This window comes from Gracilinanus agilis, chromosome 6, assembly GCF_016433145.1.
Source record: "Gracilinanus agilis isolate LMUSP501 chromosome 6, AgileGrace, whole genome shotgun sequence".
Lineage (NCBI taxonomy): Eukaryota > Metazoa > Chordata > Mammalia > Didelphimorphia > Didelphidae > Gracilinanus > Gracilinanus agilis.
This window is the reverse complement of record NC_058135.1, coordinates 288,670,295-288,691,921: the sequence shown is the minus strand read 5'-3', so window position 1 is coordinate 288,691,921 and position 21,627 is coordinate 288,670,295. Positions and strand designations below refer to the sequence as shown.

Here is a 21,627-nt window from a genome sequence, read left to right as displayed (position 1 = left end):
TTGTGTGTCAATTGAGGTCAGACAATATGAATTTAAGTGTGAAGATTTAGTCATATTAACATCTTGATATGATTCTTGATGTTCATGGTTCCAAAGGGGCTTAATCAGTCTTTTTAGGACCCTCTGAATTTAGCTCTGTGATACATAGGTCAATTCAATTGCTATTAGGTGAAGCAAACAATAAACAAAATTATCCCAAAGATATCTTATTTTAAATTTTGTTCAAATTTTATTTTAAAAATATTTTATTAATTTTAATTCTGTGTAAAAATTTTTTGACTTTTGTTTTTTTAAATTTGGATTTCCAAATCTGTCCTTCCCTATTCCTTCTTTTTCCTATTGAGAAGGCAGGCAAATTGAAGAGAGTTCTCCTTGTACAATTATGCAAAGTGTATTTCTACATTAAGCATGTTGTGAAAGAAAAAAAAGCGTTCTCCAAAAGCAAGAAAAATTTGAAAAGTAAAAAAAAAAATAATGCTTCAATTTCCATTCAGAATCCACTAATTCTTTCTTTGGAGCTGGATAGCATCTTTCATTATGAGTCATTTAGAATTGTCTCAGATCTTTGCTGCTGAAAATAGCCGAACCATTCCCAGCTGATCGTCATACAGTATTGACGTTGCTGTGAAAAATGTTCTCCTGGCTCTGCTTGCTTCACTTTGCATGAGGTTGTCTTTCCTGATTTTCTGAAACTATCCTGCTCACCATTTCTTATAGCACAGTAGTGTTCCACCAGAATTACAAATCTCAGCTCGTTTAGCAATTCCAGAATAGATGAACTTCCCTTCCCTTTCTAATTCTCTACCAGGGCAAAAAAGCTGTTAAAAATATCTTTAAACACATAGGTCCTTTCATTTTTTTGTTCTCTTTGGGATACAGACCTAGTAGTCCTATTACTGGGTATGTGTATGCATTATCTAAATATATTTTTATAAGATAATAATCCAACCTGAGCATAGTGAGAAGGAGAAAACTCACAGCATCAATAGGTAAAGTCTCTCTAAAGTAGATAGTTGTATCTTTTTCTTTGTGCTCTATTTCCATATGAGTGGGACAGAAAGAAAGAGAAAGAGGGGGGAGAGAGAGGGAGAGAAAGAGATAGATTCATATGTTCTGTATATTTGGAGCTCACCCTTTGTCCTTCCTTCTAAGCCTTGGTCTACAGATAAGAAAGTAGAGAGAAAGGATCATTTGTTTGTTCTTGTTTGCGACTCAAGTGCTTTAGCTGAGACAGCATGAGTGGCTCCACGCTCTATTGTGTGATACAAGAAATCTTCCCGTCTGGAATTTTGACTTGTCTGTGGCCACTCATGAAGTGACAGTCTGGAAGGCAACCTGGTGTATTCCATCAACAGCATTGCTACATTCATAATGTGGCATTGAACATAACAGTTTTGTTTAAGAAATAGATCTCCCTGAAAGGACCTCTGGGATCTCACTTGTCAGACTCACTTGTCAGAGAGTATCTCAAACACAAGACTTCCTGCCAGCTGTCCTGCTGTGGATATTATTAGAGCACTTGATTTCAGGAACTTCTGTCCACAAACCAGATCCCACTGGAGAAAAGGATGACAGGAAGTAAGAGAGAAAAGAAGAGAAAGATGGAAAATGTGATCCCATGTGGAGAGACTGAAATTTTTAAATAGGTTTATAAAATTATTAGATTTGGGCCCAATTGAATTAATTATTTGTTCATTCAATCACATTTTTATTAGTTACATTTATCAAGTTTTTAGGTAAATCTTTAAACTGACGGATCTTTTTGCTTGGTTTTTCTTTATGTTGTGATAAAAATTTATTTAGTTTCATTAAGAGGAGTTTTAGATCAGAGAAAGTGTTTTTACACTTTTACCTTGTGTCCTTTAAGGGAGGAGACAGACAAAGTCTGCTGCGAGCCCTGTAAGGGAGCTAGGAAATGAGGAGTTGGCAGTTGGCATTTGGGCACTCTCTCTGACTTCCTGAGGGTCCTGTTTCTCGGTCTTTCTATGAGAGCAGGAGGCTGGGTCTTTCTCTGACAGCAAAAGAAGATATTTAGTAACTTTGAAATGTTTATTTGAAATTTCAGGTTTTCATACTGAGCTGAGTGTTTTACTGAGAGCTTTTCTCTTCAGAACCTGAAGGGGGAGCTAAAGAGCTGTTTTGTGTTCACTAGAACTGACAGTGGAAAGGACTGGAGTAAGAAGCTGTCAGAGGTCTTGTCTTCTCTGACTGAGGAGGGAGAGAAGCTGCGTTGGTTTCTCTAAGAAGATTATATACACATTACTTAAGAAGTTAATTGTCAAATTAAGATTCATCAATTAGTGTAGGATTATATAGTTAGAGAAACATTATTTAAGATAGCTCAGTGTAGTTTAAGGAGGTCTGACTGTTCAGATAGAGCAGAAGGAGCAGAACCAGGAGAAGGTTATACACAGAGACTGATACATTGTAGCACAATCAAATGTAACTGACTTTGCTACTAGCAACAATGCAATGACCCAGGACAACCCTGAGGGACTCGGGAGAAAGATGCTGTCCACATCCAGAGGAAGAACTGTGGGAGCAGAAACACATTAGAAAAATATATGCTTCATCACATAGTGTGATAAGGATCTGATTAGGGTTTTGGTATTAAAGGATCTCTCTACCACAAACATGAATAACATAGAAATAGGTTTTGAACTATGAACCATGTATAACCCAGTGGAAGTGTTTTTTGGTTTTAGGAGGGGAAGGAGAGAAGAGAAGGGGAAAATATTATGAATCATGTAACCATTCAAAAATATTCTAAATAAAAATTAAAAACATTAAAAAACATCAAAGTAAAAAATAAAAATAAATATTCAACCTCCCCCCTCCCCAAATAAAATAAAATTAGCCTTTCTTATCTTTTGGTCTTCATTTCCTGGAGGCCAGGAATTATCAAAGTAACTCTAAGTCTCAGGGCCCATCAAACATCTATATGGATATTGCAGTTGAGGGAATTTGACCATAAAAGCTATTTCCTTTTTTTACTCATTGTATCAGTCATTTTAACCCAACAAACTCTACATGTATCTCCTTTTCCATACACCAGGAAACAGAGGCATCAGATCTTGTGCAAGCACTTAGGAGAATAAAGTGCATGTTGGCAAGAGGACAGCCTTTATTTCCCACCACAGCAAAGTGAGTAAACTGGGACACAGAGGAGCCCATGAACACATATTGAAACACACAAAAAAATGCACTAAGAAAAACCAACAAGCTCTTCTCAGAGGGGAAATCAATTCAGGATTCCCAGTTGCCTAACATCCCAACATTTCTGGAGTGCCCAAGCTCTTTCACAGATCACAGTTCTTTCTACAAATTCTCTTCTAGTCTCATAAAACACTTAGTGGTTTGAATTCCCTCCAGAAAGCAAACAATTCTAGGCTACTGGAAGGTAACCCCTTTCCCATCCAAATAACTCATGTTAAGAATAGCAAGCAAATTAAAGGACTTCTGTTCCTTCCTCTCATGATTTTTGTCTTTGCTTTTGTCCAAAATGGGCCATGTGAGAAAACATCTTCCAACTCTTAAGAGGAATTCTCTTCAGAGAATGTCTTTCTCTCAATAGAAGGTTTGATTCATGATGGATACTGCCATGTAGGTAACAGTAATAATTCTAGTCTATACTGGAGAAATGTCCAAAAATATGAACTTTCAAGGGGTCTTTTTAAAGAATTCTTTCTTTATTTATTATTTTAATAACAAATCTCCACATAAGTTTTCAGAAGTTATATGATCTACATTATATTCTTCTTTCTTCCTTTCCCCTCCAAAGATGAAAAATAATTCAATCTGGGTTATACATGTAATATCACGCAAAACATATTCCCATATTATTTACTTTGGGTAATTGAATAATCTTAAAAACAAAAACCCCAAAACATTTGCCAAAATAAAAACAGAGTTAAATCAAAAAATTTCATTTGCATTACTACACCTACTATTCTTTCTCTAGAGGTAAATATCATTCTTTTTCATAACTCTTCAGGGATCTTTTTAACCAGACACTGACCATGAAATTTCTTTTTTTTTTGTAGCAGAAGTTTGCCCCTTTGAATTGGTCCTACCTTCAATATTTCATATCTGCATATCCCTGAGCAAGTCACTAAACCATCTGCATCTCATTTTCCTTTACTGTCTTCACGTTTACTTTTATCCCTTACTATACTCTGAGAAAACAAATCTCATTTTGGTTAACCAATGAATTACTTATAAATATGTCATTCCAACATCAAAATAGACCCAAATGACCAAAATCCAAGTCTCAATCAGGCCTCACCCACAAAGTCCTGAAAAATAAGCAGAACTCAGGTGTTCCATGAAGAGAAGCCAGGTAGGCACAAAAATAAAATCAAATGATTTTGGAGAAATGTCACAAAATTCCTTCCTATCCATGGCAGCCCTCGTTAAAAGTTTTAGGTTTTGGGGTTATATGGATGTATATTTAGAACTTCTATATTCGTATCAATATTAGGCAATATTTCGATGTGAAGTACAGATGAGAAAATGCTCTTCTGTACTTTATTTACAGAAGTAGATAGCTATTGGTGTGGAGTATTGTATACATCGTCAAAATATTTATTTGTTGATTTACTTTTGTTATTTTATCTCTTTTATTTTTTCACTCTTTGTTACAAAGATAGGCTTCTGGCTAACATATGTTGGGGAATATATTTGGAAGTACAAATAATGGAAAAAAATCTAAAAATTAATGAATATAAATTAAATTTTAGAAATAGAAATTTCTTATTTTTTGATGGGGTCCCTATTGTTATGAGTAAGATTAGATTAGCTGGTTATTAGGTATTGATTATATATTGATTAGGAAGTACCTAGCAGGAAGGAGCTGGAGCTGGGAATTCCAGGTTGGAATGACGGAGGAGGAAGTCTGTCTGTGCTCTGTGTGTGGACTCCATTAGTGGTGAGCAAAACTGTTGCCAGCCTGGGAGACCTCAGAGCAAAGGACACCCTGCTTCCTGCTTTCCCCTGGGATCCTGTGTGGTGTGGCATTTAAGGAAAGGACAAGATCTACAGAGCCAAGAGAAGAGGACAGTGCTTCAAGCAAACCCCTTTCTACTTGGTTCCTGAGACAACTTTAGCTCCTGGCATCCAGAGATCATCAGTGGATTGCAGTGAGAATCCCAAAGCCACAAAAGCCCTAGCTGTACTCAAGCCTGGCAGGTTCCAGGTTTGAGGCAGAAACCCAGAGACTCCATTTATAGCTCCTTGGGCCCTGTTAGTTTAGATCACTTAGATAAGAGTAGAAAAGTCCTCCCATTGCCCTGTGGTTTTATCCCTTAGATTTTAAGTATAGAAATCCTTTCCCACCTTTTAGTCTAACATAATTAAAGCTGTTAAGTCCCTTTTACCTTGTTAGCCTGTTCCTATACTCTGGTCTAGTGGAAGCTGGGTGACAGTTAAGATCAACTGCCATTCCTGTGGAGATCCAGTAAAACTCTGGTCTCTTCACCCTGGTCCACCCTGGCCTCAGACACTTACCAGTTGCGTGCCCCCGGCAAGAGAACTCAATGTAGACCACCAGCATGTTGGTTGGCCCTCCTACAGCAAATTCATAGTAAAACACATAGAAGAATCAGATCTTCATTGGACTGAGTGGATATTCAGCACTGTAGTGACTTTACTGGATGGCTTTGGATCCACCCTGTTTGCAAAACACTCACCTATTCAGGTCATAGCACTATAGGGACAGTGTATTTAACTCAATAGTTGATGTCTCCTGGTGGTCAGAGACTTGATATTTTGGGTTCTGGCTCAGAGGACACATTGAATTCCTCAGTGTGAAAGTGCCTGAAAAGAGAAGGTGGCTCATATCCCAGTAAGTGTGGTGGACAAAAGGAAGGCTTAGAATCAAGAATACCTGGGTTCACACATTCCCTCTGACCCATTCTGGCTTGGTGACCTTGAGAAATCAATCAGTCTCAGGATCTCTCAGGGTGCTCTCTTTATGTTGCAACCTGGCTGATGGGCTGCATGTATAGAGAGATTCTTTTTAGTAAGAACTTCCTATATTTAGGAAATCCCAAATTAAAAAAAAAAAAAGATGACATGGACAAGGTTCCTTCCTCAGATACCTCCTAGCTGTGTTACACTGGACAAGCCATTTGACCTCCTTAAGTCTTGGTTTCCTGATCTATCAAATGGATATAATATTTGTATCACTTACCTTACAGGGTTTGTGAAGTTCAAATGAGGTAATATCTGTAGAGCTAGGGATCTGCAGTTATTATTGACCAATTCTAATTGTATTTTATGCCTAATGTTCAACACATGGAGCCCATGTGACATTTTATAAAACAACCAGAAGACCTGATTATTACCACTATGAAACTTCTGCCTCCCAGAGCCTTTCAGTGCAGCCAGACTTAACTAGGAATATAAAAGGACTCACTCACACAAAAGAAAAGCAACCTGCCAAGAGACATTGGGCTTCTTTTTCTGATTTTATAGAGAGGGGGTCACTTTGAGTAGAAGAGAATTGAGAGTTTGATGCTATTTTCCGGATTAAAAGGAAAGTGAAGAATGTGATCAAACAGCTGTTGGCTCACAGTGGGATGTCTACTGACCTCATCCACAGTGATGGAGAGGAAATCACTCTTGTCATAGACCCATCCATCTAGGCAGTCCTCAGTGGCCAGTCTTGCTACACAGGACTTCTCTGTTAGTTCCCCTCTGACCCCAATAAAATCTCTTTATTCTCAAGCTACTTCTCATTACAGAGATTTTTTTCTCAGGATAATCTGCCACCCTTCTGTCAACATAATCTGGGAAGGATTGATTATGTTGATACCAGAAATTAAGCCAAGTTTGGACATGTATCATTTTTTTCTGTTTCTCCAGTTATTAACAGAGCCATCCAACAGTCTCTCTGTGCTAGACACAAAACGAAGACACATTCTATGAACTATAGGAAAGACAAAGTATTATGTTCACTAGTAAAATGTACCTATTATTCAGCGGCTCTGTGATCTCAAGCCTGTGGGCATTTTGCCCAACAGAGTGGATCACAACTTATCCATTAGAGTCACCAGCATGTCCACAAGCTCTAAGACCTACAGGAGCTGCCATTTTGTCCATGTGTGTCTATGAAAATAGGATGATTACTCAATTTGGGGCATTTTTGTAAATTTCTTTGAGACTGTAATGATCAGACTGACTTATGGCATGGTACAGTGAAAAGTATCTTGACTCTTCAGTCAGAGGACCTTGGTGGAAATCATAGCTTTCATACCTACTACCTGTGTGATTTTGGGCAAGGTCACTTACCCTCTCTCAGCTTCAGTTTCCATATTTATATAATGAGGTATAAATAAGACTTGATGGCCTCTAATGACCCTTGTAGTCCTAATTTACAACCTGAAGTATATTCCTTCATCTTAATGAACAGAAGCAAGTTCAATCCATTAGTTATTTGCCTAAGGTACAAAATTCATGACTAAGGATAGCAACTAGATATCATAATTGGGACAATGGACATCCTTCATGTTCATTGGGGATTTTTATGTTATTTCACTTGTTCAAGAATGCATCTCTTAAGTCTTAAACCATGAAAAAAAGGAGAAAGTCATATCCATGTGAACAACTGAGACAGATTCCCTAGGCGGTAAATGCTGGGCACCAGGTACTACTGACCAGGGACAGAGAATCAGCCTGAACCAAGGGTAGGAATGAACTGGAACTAGAATGAAGCCTTAGATTGTTCAGCTAGAAAGATAGAAAGACCTAGGCCAGGAACAGGCTAAACTCTTCTTCTTGGAGAGATGTCTATTGAGCAGTAAGACCTCAGTAAGAATTCTAAGCCCTGCAATGGAGACAGCTGAGCTCAACATTTACTCTGTTTGGCAACAATTGCCTCTATGTGTGACTCCCAGAGCTGTTGGAGTGTTAGATGCCTTCTCAGGTCCCTTTGAGCTCAGAGATTCTGTGATTCACCATATGTCATCATGCAAGTCAATGAATTTATACTAAAAAAAGTCTTGGCTACTGACCTGAGAGCATATTAGAATTTAATTACTCAAAAGTTCATGTATGTGTGTAAATATTTACTGAACAAATAGTTTTGACTGTCCTTAAGCTGTGGCCATAAGGAAGAGCACTAAATCCAGGACAGGAAGCCAGACAATCTGAAGGACAAAAGTGAGGTTTTGTGCCTAAGTCTTTTGTGGCTGTGCCTTTCATATAATCAATTCAACCCCCGAAATCTTAAAACAGGGATCAATGAGCTACGTAATATACTTACTAAAAATTTCTTGTGGGTCTGACCTTACAAGAGAAGACACTGAAGCAGTGGTATTCTGGGGGCATGATGGTATCTAAAGAACAATAACATTTTCATGCAAATCTGATGTTTGGTATCAATTGCTATTTTCTTCCTTGTTGTTGCATCATCAGACTCAACACTTATCCAAAGGAGACATCACAAAATTCCAATAAATATCATATAGAGTAGATTTGTATGAATTGAGGCAGAGTGAACTTGGTATAGTAGAGAGTCAACTCCACTCTAAGCCATAGATTATTAAACCCTAGATTGGGACTATTCATACTATATCAGAAGTACTACCTGAATGACCAGGAATGTCTTCCTGTAGAAAAGGTTGCTTGAGCTGCATAATGAAAGAAATGATAAGAGGTCTATTTAGCAAGATGAGGATATAGTGCTTTCCAGAGATGGGAGATGACCAATTCAAATGCAAAGAGATGAGAGATGGAGTGGTATATATGAGAGATAGAGAGGAGGCCAGTTTGTTTCAATCACCAAGGGAAGAATGGGGAATAATATCCAATAATGTCTGAAAGATAGTTCAGGAATTGATTTATCTGGGTTTTAAAAGATAAACTGATGAATATGTGTTTTATCCTAGGGTCAATGGGGAACAGCTGGAGTTTTTACTCATTCTATATTCTCTTCTAAGTTGCCTCTCAACTTTCTTGGCCTCTGTCAAAAGATATTGAGAATGATAATATCTAGCTCTAATGTAGCATTTTACTGTTTGCAAAGAGCTTTATGTATATTATAAACACCAATAGGTATGATATACTTCACATTTTATAGGATTGGACTTTGCACTTTCTATCCTACCTTATTTCAATTTCACAGAACAAGATGCCCCTCTAAGGTTAAGCTCATCACTTTTAATCTCATCACTATGCTGCTAACTCCTGTTGCCCTACATTATTTCCCTCAGCCTCCTTTGCTCTCTGTTGAAGTGCTAGAGGATGGAGTACCAAACTCTTCCCAATGTCTTCCTTTATAGAGAGCAAACACTGGTCTTTTTACCTCACTGCATGCTGCATCTGCTTTCTTTGTGGTCTCAATTCAATGGAAAGAGATGCCTCAGAGTCAGATACACTTTGGTATTCCCTTTCTACCCTACTTCCCTGACTCTTTGAGTGCTCTCTTACCCTGTTAGAGTGTAAGCTTCCTGAAGGCACAGGCTATCTTCCTTTTAATTCATTGTAACATCAGTGCTTAGCACAGTACCTAGAACCTAGCATGTCCTTAATACATGTTTATTGGATTGGATTGGATATTAGATCCTTTTATTCTCACAGCTACCTGAGAAGTATCCCTATATTACAGATGAAGAGTTTATGGTAGACAGAGGGTTAGTAGCGTGCTCAGAGTCACACTGTAAGAGCTGAGTCAAGATTTCATCTCAGCTTTTCTTGGATCCAAGTCTAGAGTTTTATTTTTAACTAGGTTGTTTTTACTCTTTTTCTTTTGCCTCTAATTTTCTTATATGTCCTTTTCAACATGTGAAGAAAAGCTCCTGCCACCACGGCATTTCTTAAGTGTTGTGAACAGAAAGAAATATTACATTTTGTCAAAGCAGTCCTTCTTTGGTGATGTGGGGCAATGTATTTCCTGTCTGTGACACTCAGCTTCTTCACCTCTGAAATAAGGGAGTTAGTTAGGAAAGATGACTTCTGGGGGTTCTAGTAGGGCTTCATTTGTATAATGAGATTGTTGGAGTAGACCCGATCTATGGTTCTTTTATCTTAGATTTCATGATTCTAAATGCAACTGAAGAAGATGTTTGTAATTGGGCCCACCATTTCATACTCTTCTTTTATATTCCATTGCTTTTCAGTGGTTTTTGACTTCTCATGACCCTATTTGGAATGTTTAGCTATCTCCTTCTCCAGCTCATTTTACAGATGAGGAGAATAAGGCAGGCAGAGTGAATTGGTTAGCACAGGTTCAATGAACTCATAATTGTCTGAGGCCAGATTTAAATTCACAAAAGATGAGTCTTTTTGAGTGTAGGGCAAGCACGCTATCCATCATGCACCTGGCCATTCACTGAAAACCCTCTTTGTAACCCTATTTGCAGTTTTCTTGATAAAGATAGTGTAGTCTTTAGCCATTTCCTTCTCTATATCATTTTAGAAATGAGAAAACTGAAGTAGACTAGTTTAATGACTTGACTAGGGTCACTGAGCTAGTAAATGTCTGAGTTCAGATTTGAACTCACAACAACGAATCTCCCTGATTCCATGGCTGGCAAGTTATTCACTGAAAATTCTAGCTGGCCCCTTTCTAAAATTTACAACTAGGGGGCAGCTGGATGGCTCAGTGGATTGAGAGCCAGGCCTAGAGACAAGAGGTCCTAGGTTCAAATCTGACCTAAGACACTTCCTAGCTTTGTGACCCTAGGCAAGTCACTTAACCCCCATTGCCTACCCCTATAACAAATAAAATGAATATAGAAGGATATATATATAAAGATATTAGGGTTTAAAAAAATTAAAAATAAAAATAAAATAAAATTTACAACTAAGTAAATATGTACGATCTTTTTTGCCAAATGAAATATAGTCATGCTTCCCCTACATTTAATTTGACAATCTGATTTTTTATGTTGTGTATAATTTCCATTAATATGTATTTCATTTGAAAAGACTAAATTTAGCCCAAATATAATAAATATTTAGGTATTCTAAACTCTTAGAGTTTTCTCATGGCAGAACCTTCTCTCTATTAGTAAAAGCTATTGTGCTCTCAAGAAAACTTGCAGGGTTACAAAATTCTCAGTTCCCATTGATGGATGCAATGGGGAGTGTTTTCCTTTTATTTGTTCTACATGGCCATGGGCCTCTAATTAGATCAGTATTCAGGCCTACTGGAGTGGACTCTCCCTCTACTTATTAGAGTCATTTCTCTTGACCTTGGATCTTGAAAGAGCTTCCCAGAATACTAAAAAGGTAAGGACCAGCCCAGGGTCATCCACCTAATAGGTGTCAGACAGAGGCAGAGCTTGAACCCAAATTCTCATAAATTAAATTTGTTTTTTTCCGTTATATTTCAGTTCTAAACCATTTCCCCCTCTCCATCTGTAAAGATAGGATTAACTCTCCTCTTCTCTATTTTAAGTTAATTAATCAAAACTTAAGCAACCATATTTAGTACCTTACCAATCACTAAGAATGAGAGTTCCCAAGTCATTTCATAGAGTGGGTGACAACTCCAGAGGGCACTGCTCTGCCCCTGGGCAGTGCTAGGTAAATTGAAAGACTGTGATTGGTTCCCATAAAGTGAGGAAGGGACAGGAAGGCACATGGGAAAAAAAGACTGTAAAAACAGGATTTGAACTTCCTGTCCAAGGGACTTCTCCTTTGATCTTTTTCTCCTTTGGAGTTCATCTTTGGAGACTCTGTGTCAGTGAGGTAGACTTAAGGAGACTCTTTCCCTGGATCCTCCCTCAGTTTGCTGGATGAGTAGTTGGCCTTCCTTTTCTTTCTTCTGGAAAGATTTCTTCTGGAGAGGCTTTCCTTTCCTGGAGGAGGCTGCTTTGGTGGATCTCTTGCTGAAGACACCATAGGGACTCCTGGCTCAAGAGACTACCATAACTCCACATGGAGATTGGGACTTGAGAGCCCTTGCTTGGAAGTGAGCTGGACTTCTTCAGACAGAAATTATAGGATATCTATGTAGGCAATACTTTCTACTTCCTTTCTACAATTCTCTCTTCTATTATATCTCTATTGAACTAAATTGTTAAAAGCAGCTAAGAGACTGGTGACTTAAGAGCTAATTTTATAATTGGCAAACATAATATTACTTCAGAACTTCTATATTTAGAATAAATCCTAAATTTTAAATTCTTATACATCCCAACTCTGCATTAGAGAACACAGATGTAGATGTGAAACTTTTGAATACAGAACTCCAAATATCAATTCTTTCTCTGGAGGTGGATGTCATTTTCCTTCATAGGTCCTTTGTTTTGCCATTCTTTGGTACTTTAAGTCACATCTGACTCTTCATGACCCTGTTTGGGGTTTTCTTAGTAGAGATATTAGAGTGGTTTTCATTTCCTTCTCCAGCTCATTTTAGAGATGAAAAACTGAGGCAAGCATGGTGAAGCAACTTGCCCAGGAAAGCAAGAGAGCTATTATCTTTTCTGGGATTTTGCAGTAAGCCAACGGGAAATAATCATTGAATACATGCTGTTTTTGAATTTTAAAATTAATATCTAATAACTAAATATTCTATTTAATAAAATTTTATTAATAATAAGTAAAGTAAGAGACCTAGGCATTCAGCCTGTTTGCCAGAGCCAAAGAGAAAGAATGAGGTGGAGCTTTAGAACTGTTGGATTTAAAAATCAGTCTGGCAGTCTACTGAACTATTTCTGGCCTGGACAAGCTACCCCCAGCCCCCAAGGTTTCCCAGCACAGTCTTCCTTATCTCCCCCTATCATAAACCTAAAACTGAAGCTATCTTATCTGATGTCTTGAGGAATGTTTGTCTGTCTATGTTTGCCTGCTTTACAATATTTGCCTATTTAATGTATGTTTGCCAAATGCTTCCAGACCCCTGACCCTGAAACCCCCCTCCCCAGATGCTTCCTGACCACCTGTCCCTGACACTACCTTGATAATTATGTATGTACCAACCCCCTTCCCCAAACATTTCTATATAAACTCTTGGCTGAGAATTCCAAGGGGTCGTTCAGGCATGCCTCTCTGCCTAGCGACCCTAGCTATTATTGCTATTAAAGAATGAGCCTCTTCTTGCATATTGCATTGTCAGTGTGATTCTTCCTTCGGCCATGAACCTGGGCTAGGTATTAAAATTTGGGTACAACAGAACTTATACAAACATGACCATGCAAATGTAAACAAAAGGAAAAGCATTCTAGGTAATACAGAAGGAAACTCTGGGCAATGCAGTCTTTAGGGGTTCAAAATTTTCCTACTATACACTCCCCTCTGTGATCCTATTTGGGAGACCAGTCTCCCAAATCATGAAAACATAATCAACTTAAAAATTGCAGTTATTTGCAGATAAAAGGAAAAGAGAACAAAATCAATGACTGCTACATTGACAAAAATAATAATTTGGGGGCAGTCCCCATTGGCATAAGAGTATGCATTCAAAACAAATGCTTTCAACCCTCCATAGTTCAATTTCACATCCTAAAGTTCATTATGGTGTGGTCTCTGCAGGTGTTTTCATGGTGCCTTCTCCAAAAAGGTTTGTTGTCTGGATTCTGGAAGGTAGCAAATTTCTTATCCTAAAATTTCCTAAATTCAAATCAAAGTTCACAATAATAGCAAAGGCCCCCCTGAGGAAAATAATAATAAACAGTGATCACTCAAGGAATAAATGGGGGAGTTATAAGGTATATGAATCAATTGCAAAAGAAATAAAAAAACATTTTAAAAATCCACATAAAAGATAAAAAATAACTTGTGAATAAAATAAAAAGTCAAAGTCTTTTGTCTAAAAAATCTAAGTAAAGGAAAAACAAAACTATAACAGATCCTTGAATCAGGACCCAATCAAAGTGATTTAAGTAATTATACACTTACCCAATCAGTAGCCAGGACTACAGAAAGTTTGCCACACTTATAAATGACAGAAAAAAGGGACTAAATTATAGGAGCCAGAATGGTAGCCAGTATGAGGTAGTTGGATAGAATGTGGTTCAGAGGAAGTACTGGGTCTTAACATATGTTAAGTGCTGCCACCTCAAACCCCAAACAAGTTCAAGTCCTCTTGTCTTGGCTCAAAATTACATCAATCCCATTGGGATTGGTTGGTCTCTTTCACCTTGTGCTCGATTTGCACTATGAAGATTGGCTTTGTACTTCTTTAGCACTGTGCAGTGGCTCCCTTTATATTTTCTTCTTCTGGAATCAGGCATAATCATTAAGCAAAGTGTTAGGGTTCGAATGGGTGGCCACCAAAGGAACACACGAGACAATGCAATCAAAGCAAGAGAAAGCTTTATTACCAGTGTGCGCTGGGGGAACTCAGCAAGAGAGTCCCAAGTGATGCATTCAGAGGAGGGAATTTATACGTTTCGGGGGCTGGGAGACAGGCACAGGTGTCCTGGAGCTTGAAAATAACAAAACATTCCTTGGTGGGATGTTGAGTGTTGATACCATGGAAACCTTAATGTTTGGGGTTCGGGGTTAGGAGTTAGGACTACTCTATGAAGGGAGTAGTGGTACTGTTCGATAGATCATGGTGCTGTCAGGTTATGAGCCAAGTTATGAGCTATGAGTCTCTGGTAGCTACCCTGCTCAACAGAGCATAGTGTTGTCAAGCTATATACTCTGAGTCTCTATTTTTTGGTTACTACAAAAGTCCCATAATATTTAAACAATCAATGGCATTCTCCAGTTTAAAGTTTTATTGGGTATGCATTAATATTAGAACAACTGTATTTTAAACTTCTATTACTATAAAATAAAAAAAGATTAATATTGTTTATATGTACTTCAAAGTACTCAAATACTATATTGAAAACACAAGGGAAAAAAACAATAAGAAAAAATGTTTTAAAAATCAAAAATATATAACTTAAAATGAGAGACACACTGTGTCAGCCAAGGGGAGGTAGAATACAAAAATTGCTCATCAAAAAATGAGATCCAACAGATGCAGAGCGAAAGGAGCAGAGCCAGAAGAACATTGTACACAGAGACTGATATACTATGGTAAAATCGAATGTAATGGGCTTCTATACCAGCAGCAATACAATGACCCAGGACAATCCTGAGGGATTTATGGTAAAGAACGCTGCCCACATGCAGAGGAAGGAAGAGGAAACATATAAGAAAAACAACTGCTTGAACGCATGGGTTGGGGTGGACATGATTGAGGGTGTGGACTCGAAACTACCACACCAATGCCTATGTCAATGCAATCGAGAAAATCTTCAAAGTGTACAATGAAGCCGGGGTGACCTTCACCTAGACGAGCGGTCCTCGTGGCGCGCAGAGCATCCTTTCCTCACCACTTCCTCTTCTGTTCCCTCTTCGAGCCTATCACAAGTTTACACGTAACCACAGAAATACCTTTTCCCTCCTGACTTACTCTAGTGAACACTTCCCAGCCAGCTTCAGTCCAAATTAGTCTTTAATTTTGTTTAACTCAGATGAGGCATGTGCAGACTCCCAGCTCTAACCGTAGCTGGTGGGCAGCTCGAGGCCCCGGGGGGCAACTTGGCTGCTCAGGCCGCTGCCTCCTCCTCTGGGCTCCTCTCGAGTCAGTCCTGCTGCACCGGCTGAGCGTCCGGTGAGCCGGGCCATCCGTCAGCTCCCCCCTCTCCTCCCCCCTCTCCTCAGCTCTCTGCACTTTGGGTGAACGCTAGAGCTTGCTTGGAGGCTTGGAAGAGGGCCTTCTTAGGACTCGTGCTTGGTCACTGCTGGAAGAGAGAATGGCCGTCCTGCAGGGAGTTAGAGTGTTACTTTACATCAGCAAAATAGCTCCATTTGACTGTTGCAGAATTAGAGACTGTTTTCTCTCTTAGTCGACTTTTTCCTCCTTTTTTAAGAAAAAAAAATCCATGCTGCTGTAATAGAATTGCCTTTAATCACTTATCAAACCCAATCTTGACTCAAGCAGTGAGATGCCTATAAATGTGGATGAAAGAAGCTAGTATTTTTATAATCTGAAAAGAACAGTATCATTTATAGTTTATCACCTGTGTATAGTTATCCAACAAAAATTAAAATCTACTTCCTAAGAATAGAAGATTTTCATCTTTATAACTCAACAGCTGAATGGGGCTTGTCTTTCTTTTAACATTTAAAAATATTCTGAACTTTGCTAAATGTAATCCTGGTGTGGTCCAGCGGATTTAGTTACCTCTTCATTGTAAAAAAAAAAAAATTAGAGGTTTTTTTTTGGGGGGAGGGTGCATTTTGCTTTGAGATCTGATCAGATTATTAGATATTATGGTGCCTCATTGAAAAGTGAATTAAAATATGAAGTCTAACCAGAAACAGTTTTGACCTTGTCATTTGGACCCTCTGGTGGCTCTAAATTTTGGTCAATGACTTAGTCTCTGGAAGACTTTGTATTTTCTCTTTATTTAGAGACCTCACATTCTGAATGTAATGAAGCCTAACAAAGTGGACATTGACACAAAATTGGATCAAATCTGGTTGTTTTTGTTTTGGATAAGTTTATTTCTTTGGGGTTGCTTGGGGAAGGCCTTTTGTCTAGAGTCCCAATGAAGTGCCAGATATTATTTATACAGTGAAAGAATTCTCCATCTCCCCCCTTTTTTAAGAAAAAAAAAAAAGCACAGAAATTTCATGGTTTTTTTTTTTCTAATACTTTGTAACTGCATGACTTACTTAACAGGTTGATAAAAGCAGTTATTAAAAAGCTCATCTTGTCTAGATCAAGGACACATGACAAAACCAGTGGAAATGTGCGTTGGCCATGGGTGGGGGGAGAGCGGGGGGTGAAGGGGAAAGTAGGAGCATGAATCATGTAACCATGTTAAAAATGATTATTAATAAATGTTTAAAAAAAAAAAAAGCTCATCTTTTTCAAACCTAAAAAAAAAAAATGAGATCCATTTCCTTTTTAAACTTGGCCATGATCCATTGCATAAGTACAAATGGTTTTTACAAAATAGCAGATATATAAAATCAAAACAGTAGTAGAGTAGATAATGCACATTCAAATAAAGTACCAAATTCCCCAAATTCACAATAGCCCGGTTATTGACAATAGCAAAACCCATTTGTATATAGGATTTATATGAGTTTATACATAGCTACTTGCTGTGTGATGTTTAAAAAAATGCATGAACTGCTGGATATATGTCATAAGTTATACAGATGTTAACTTAGAAAAAACACAGAACTATTAAATAAAGCCACTCTTTAATCAAGGGAAATGGGGAACAGGGCTACTTAGGCCTCTTATTCACAGCTGCGCCTTATGCAGAGTCCAGGATTGAACACTGCTTCCCTCTGCTCCCTGACCCCCTGGGAGTGACACCAGGCTAGATGACCACTCCAAGGAACAAAGGAAATTGGGGAACTTATATACCATTTGGGAAGGTCCAGGGGCTGGGGAAGATGATTGACATTATACTGGTAAGGATGGGATTTACAATCAAGCTTGGGAAAGGAATCATAGCTAGAAGATAGAGTGTAAGGGGAGGGGCTGCTTACACAATGGATACTAAAGGATGATCCCTGCCCAGGTGTGTCTTCCTGGGAAAGGGTCTTTGATACAATGGGGAAGACTACCTAAGACAAAAGGATATTTAGCATTTACCCTAGGGTCCATTATTCTGTCTGCAACTGCTAGCCTGAGATTCCCTTCAGGGTGGATTCTCACAGGAACAGGGAACAAGCACAAGCTTTGGGGATCTCTACCCTACAAGCTATTTCTAAAACTTGGGGTTCATCAGATCTCACCAAGCCACAAGTTCGGGGTCTCTAGATTCCCCATCAACACAGATATAATAATTCTTTCAACCTTGCCAAAAACACAAACTTCTGTATTGCTCAGGAAAATATTTTTAGGGTCTAGAACATAACAAAGAAATCTAGATTGTTCTGGTGGAAATTAAACTAAATAGTTAAAATATAGTGTTTGCAGGAGCTCTTTTGGCTTCTTGCTTTATATGTATAAAATTTTGGTAGGAACTTCTATTTGGTTCTCTACCTTTTCATACAACATTCTTTATAATATGAAAACCTATCATGCATTCAGAAGGTACTAGGTATCTAAAGACCAAGGCTTTTTACCCTTAGTCTGCCTGCTAAGTCTGCTTTCCTACCTTTAAAGTATATTCCCCTATTACAGTATCTAAAATCACCTCTAAAAACCACTTATAAAATTTCAATTTAAATTCTTAAGTCATTATGTTCTTCAAGGTTGTATAAGCAACATGTAACCTCGATATTGAAGATGGCAAATCCAGGATACATAGGACTTATGGGCTTTTTACAACTTAAAAAATTTTTTGTGTTTGATGTTCATGGGCTTTTTACAATGATATGTTGTTTAATAAAATCATAGGCAAATGGTACAGATAAAGAATCATATAACTGTCGAAGTGGAATCTAGAGACCCCAAACTTGTGGCTTAGTGAGATCTTATGAACCCCAAGTTTTAAAAATAGCTTATAGGTTGGAAACCCCCAAAACTTGTGCTTAGCTTTCCCTTGAGAATCCACCCTGAAGGGAATCTCAGGGTAGCAGTTACAGACTGAATAATGGACCCTAGGGTAAATGCTAAATACATTTTTTGTCTTAGGTAGTCTTCCCCATTGTATCAAAGACCCTTTCCAAGGAAGGGAACCATCCTTTAGTATCCATTGTGTAATCAGCCCCTTCCCTTACACCCTAGCCTCTGGCTAGGATTCCTGTCCCAAGCTTGATTGTATCCTATCAGTAAAATGTCAATCATCTTTCCCAGCCCCTGGATCTTCCCAAATAGTATATAAGTTCCCCAATTTCTTTTGTTCCTTGGAGTCATCATCTAGCCTGGTGTCACTCCCAGGGGGTCAGGGAGCAGAAGGAAGCAGAGTTCACTCTGCATATGGCTCAGCTCTGCATAAGAGGCCGAAGTAGCCCTGTTCCCCATTTCCCTTGATTAAAGAGTGGTTTTATGACTATTTAATAGTTCTGTGTTTTTTCTAAGTTAACATAACAGAATAGAAAACAGTTTAGCTTAATACAGATAAACTTAAAAATATTTAAACCTTAAAGAAATCAACAAAACAATAATATAAGCAAATAACAAGTAATGCAGACAAAACCCTTTTTACCAATTCCAATAGATTTGTTCACTATTAGGAAGGAGAAAAGTTGAGAATGATTAGTAAGCAATAAACTTTCAGATCTCTTAAGGTTCTTTCCCCTCCTCCATATAAATCAACCATTCAGATTTCTTTTGTCAGAGCTCTGAATTTCATCATAGTGAGGGCAAATTCTGCACAGAACATAGTGTGCTCAACTCTCATAATGGGTATAAGTAAGCCAAAAAAACAAAGGGGTGTGAGGAGATGAATTTCTCTCCTGAATCTTAAGATTAGTGAAGCTCTCAAATGCAAGGTATTCAGTCAGCACAAAAATCCCCAGGAAAAGAATTAAGCAGATCCAAATTGCACTTTTTTAACCCTACCAATTCAAACTGTTGTTTCAGTTTCAAGCAAGCTTAGAAACAGTATTTTGTCTTTTGGGGGGGGGGGAAGGCTGTAGGGGGTTTGTTTATAGTAAACAGCAAAATCTTGCAGGAGAGTAATAGGATATTTGCATATGAGAGAACTGCCCTAAAGGCAGAGACAAAATCCCAAAAAACTTCTACTTCAATTCTACTGATTTAGTCTCTCTGCCCTCTTAAGAAAACTGCAGAAGTCCCCTTCCTGTGAAAAAAAATTCCCTAGTTGCAAGTCTCTCTCAGCCAGGAGTCCAGGGCCAGCTTAAGACTTAGGCTCAAAAAATGGCTAGCTCAGGCTGGAAAACCCACGTGGGGTGGGGGAAGAGATTGGGTGGAAAGATTTTTATATGTCACCCTCTTGAAAAGAAACAGCTTGGAATGGCAGGGTCTTGTGGCAGGTCTAGTCCCTGCAGCAGGTAGGAGGGCATGGCCAGATAAAAAAACTTACTAACAACTGAAAATCTCTTTTAAAAAATATTTGAGGGGGCAGCTGGATGGCTCAGTGGATTGAGAGCCAGGCCTAGAGACAGGAGGTCCTAGGTTCAAATCTGGCCTCTGACACTTTCTAGCTGTGTGACCCTGGGCAAGTCACTTAACCCCCATTGCCTAGCCCTGTAACAAATAAAATTAATATAGAAGGATATACATAAAAAAGATAATAGGGTTTGAAAAAATATATTTGAGAATTTTATCCCATCTTGGTAAGCCATAAATGTGTATTTTAAAATTAATATTCAATAACTAAATATTATATTTAATGATATTTATTAATAATAACTAAAGAAAGAGACCTAGGTATTCAGTCCTCTTGCCAGAGCAAAAGAGAAAGAATGAGGCAGAGCCTCAGAACTTATACAAATGTGACTATGCAAATGTAAACAAAAGGAAAAGCATTCTAGGTAATGCAGAAAGGAAATCTGGGCAATGCAGTCTTTAGGGGTTCAAGATTTTCCTACTATATGTTATGAATTCAATTGGGGAAGAACCCCAATTGAGAACCCATTTCTTAACATCTCACATTCCCAGAAGCAGACTCACCAAGCCACTCAGACTGCTAAGGGCGAAGGGGCAGAATGTACTATTATTGCACTAAGGATTCAGACAGTTCCTCCTTGTGTACATTTCATCCTAGAGCTAACAATGGGGAGAGACTGGAGTTTATTGAGACAGGTGGCCTTATCTGTGCTTTTGGAAAATTACTCTGCCAGCTGAGTGGAGAATGGACTGCTGTGGGGAGAAATGTGGGACAAGGAGAACAAACAGAAGACTCTTGCAATAGTTTAGGTACTAATCATGCCAATTGTCCATCTGAGTTAACTACTTCTATGAGGGATGGAACATCATGGAAGACATTTGCATCCCCAAACAGCATTCTGATGGGCAGAAAGTATTCCAAACTGTTGGACTCTTTATCATTTTATAATTAAAATTGCCTACACCCATAGGCATATATGGGTATATGTATGTGCTTCTACACATATGTACAATTTATAGCCTGCATTAGAATTGATGTCCTTTGAGAGTTAGGAAATCTTTCACTTTGGTGAAAGGTAACTATGTGGTTCCATGAGTTAAGGGCACTGGATCTAGAGTCAGGAGAGATGTGAGTTCAAATCCAGCCTCAGATACATTCTAGCTTTTTGACCCTGGGCAAGTCACTTAACTTTTATATGCCTCAGTTTCCTATTTGAAAACAAAGATGACAATAATAGTCCCCACTTCAAAGAATTGTCATGAGGATCAGATGAGATAATTTTTGTAAAGTGCTTAAAGCCCTCCCTCTTTGTCTTTGTAACCAATATGCTTAGCAGAGCATGTTATTAATGGTTGTTGATTGATTTGTGTATGTGTTTAATGCTGTTTGGCAGGGATTAAAAAGATTGGCAGGGTGATTGTCAAAGTGTGATTATTTTTTTAATCCTTACCTTCTATCTTAGCATCAATTCTTCATCAAACTCTGACTATCTTTCTTAGAATTAATACTGAGTATTAATTCCAAGGCTGAAAAGTGTTAAGGGCTAGGCAATTAGAGTTAAGTGGCTTGCCCAAGGTCATATTGCTAAAAGGAGTATGAGGCCAGATTTGAATCCAGGTCCTCCTGAGTGCATGCCTGACTCCAGGCTCTATCCACTATACTAATTCATGGCTCCATATCAGGACCTTAGGCACAT

General features: G+C 38.3%; 1 protein-coding gene across 1 annotated transcript in view; it reads right to left on the bottom strand.

Moving 5' to 3' along the window:
- LOC123252785 (mitogen-activated protein kinase kinase kinase kinase 2-like) overlaps positions 1 to 15,573 on the bottom strand; it is a 58,015-nt gene extending 42,442 nt beyond the window's left edge. Inside the window, exon 1 of the mRNA XM_044682029.1 lies at positions 15,450 to 15,573. Coding sequence (XP_044537964.1) covers positions 15,450 to 15,573 — 124 coding nt within the window. The remainder of the gene's footprint in view (positions 1 to 15,449) is intronic.
- Between the last annotated feature and the right edge of the window lie 6,054 nt (positions 15,574 to 21,627).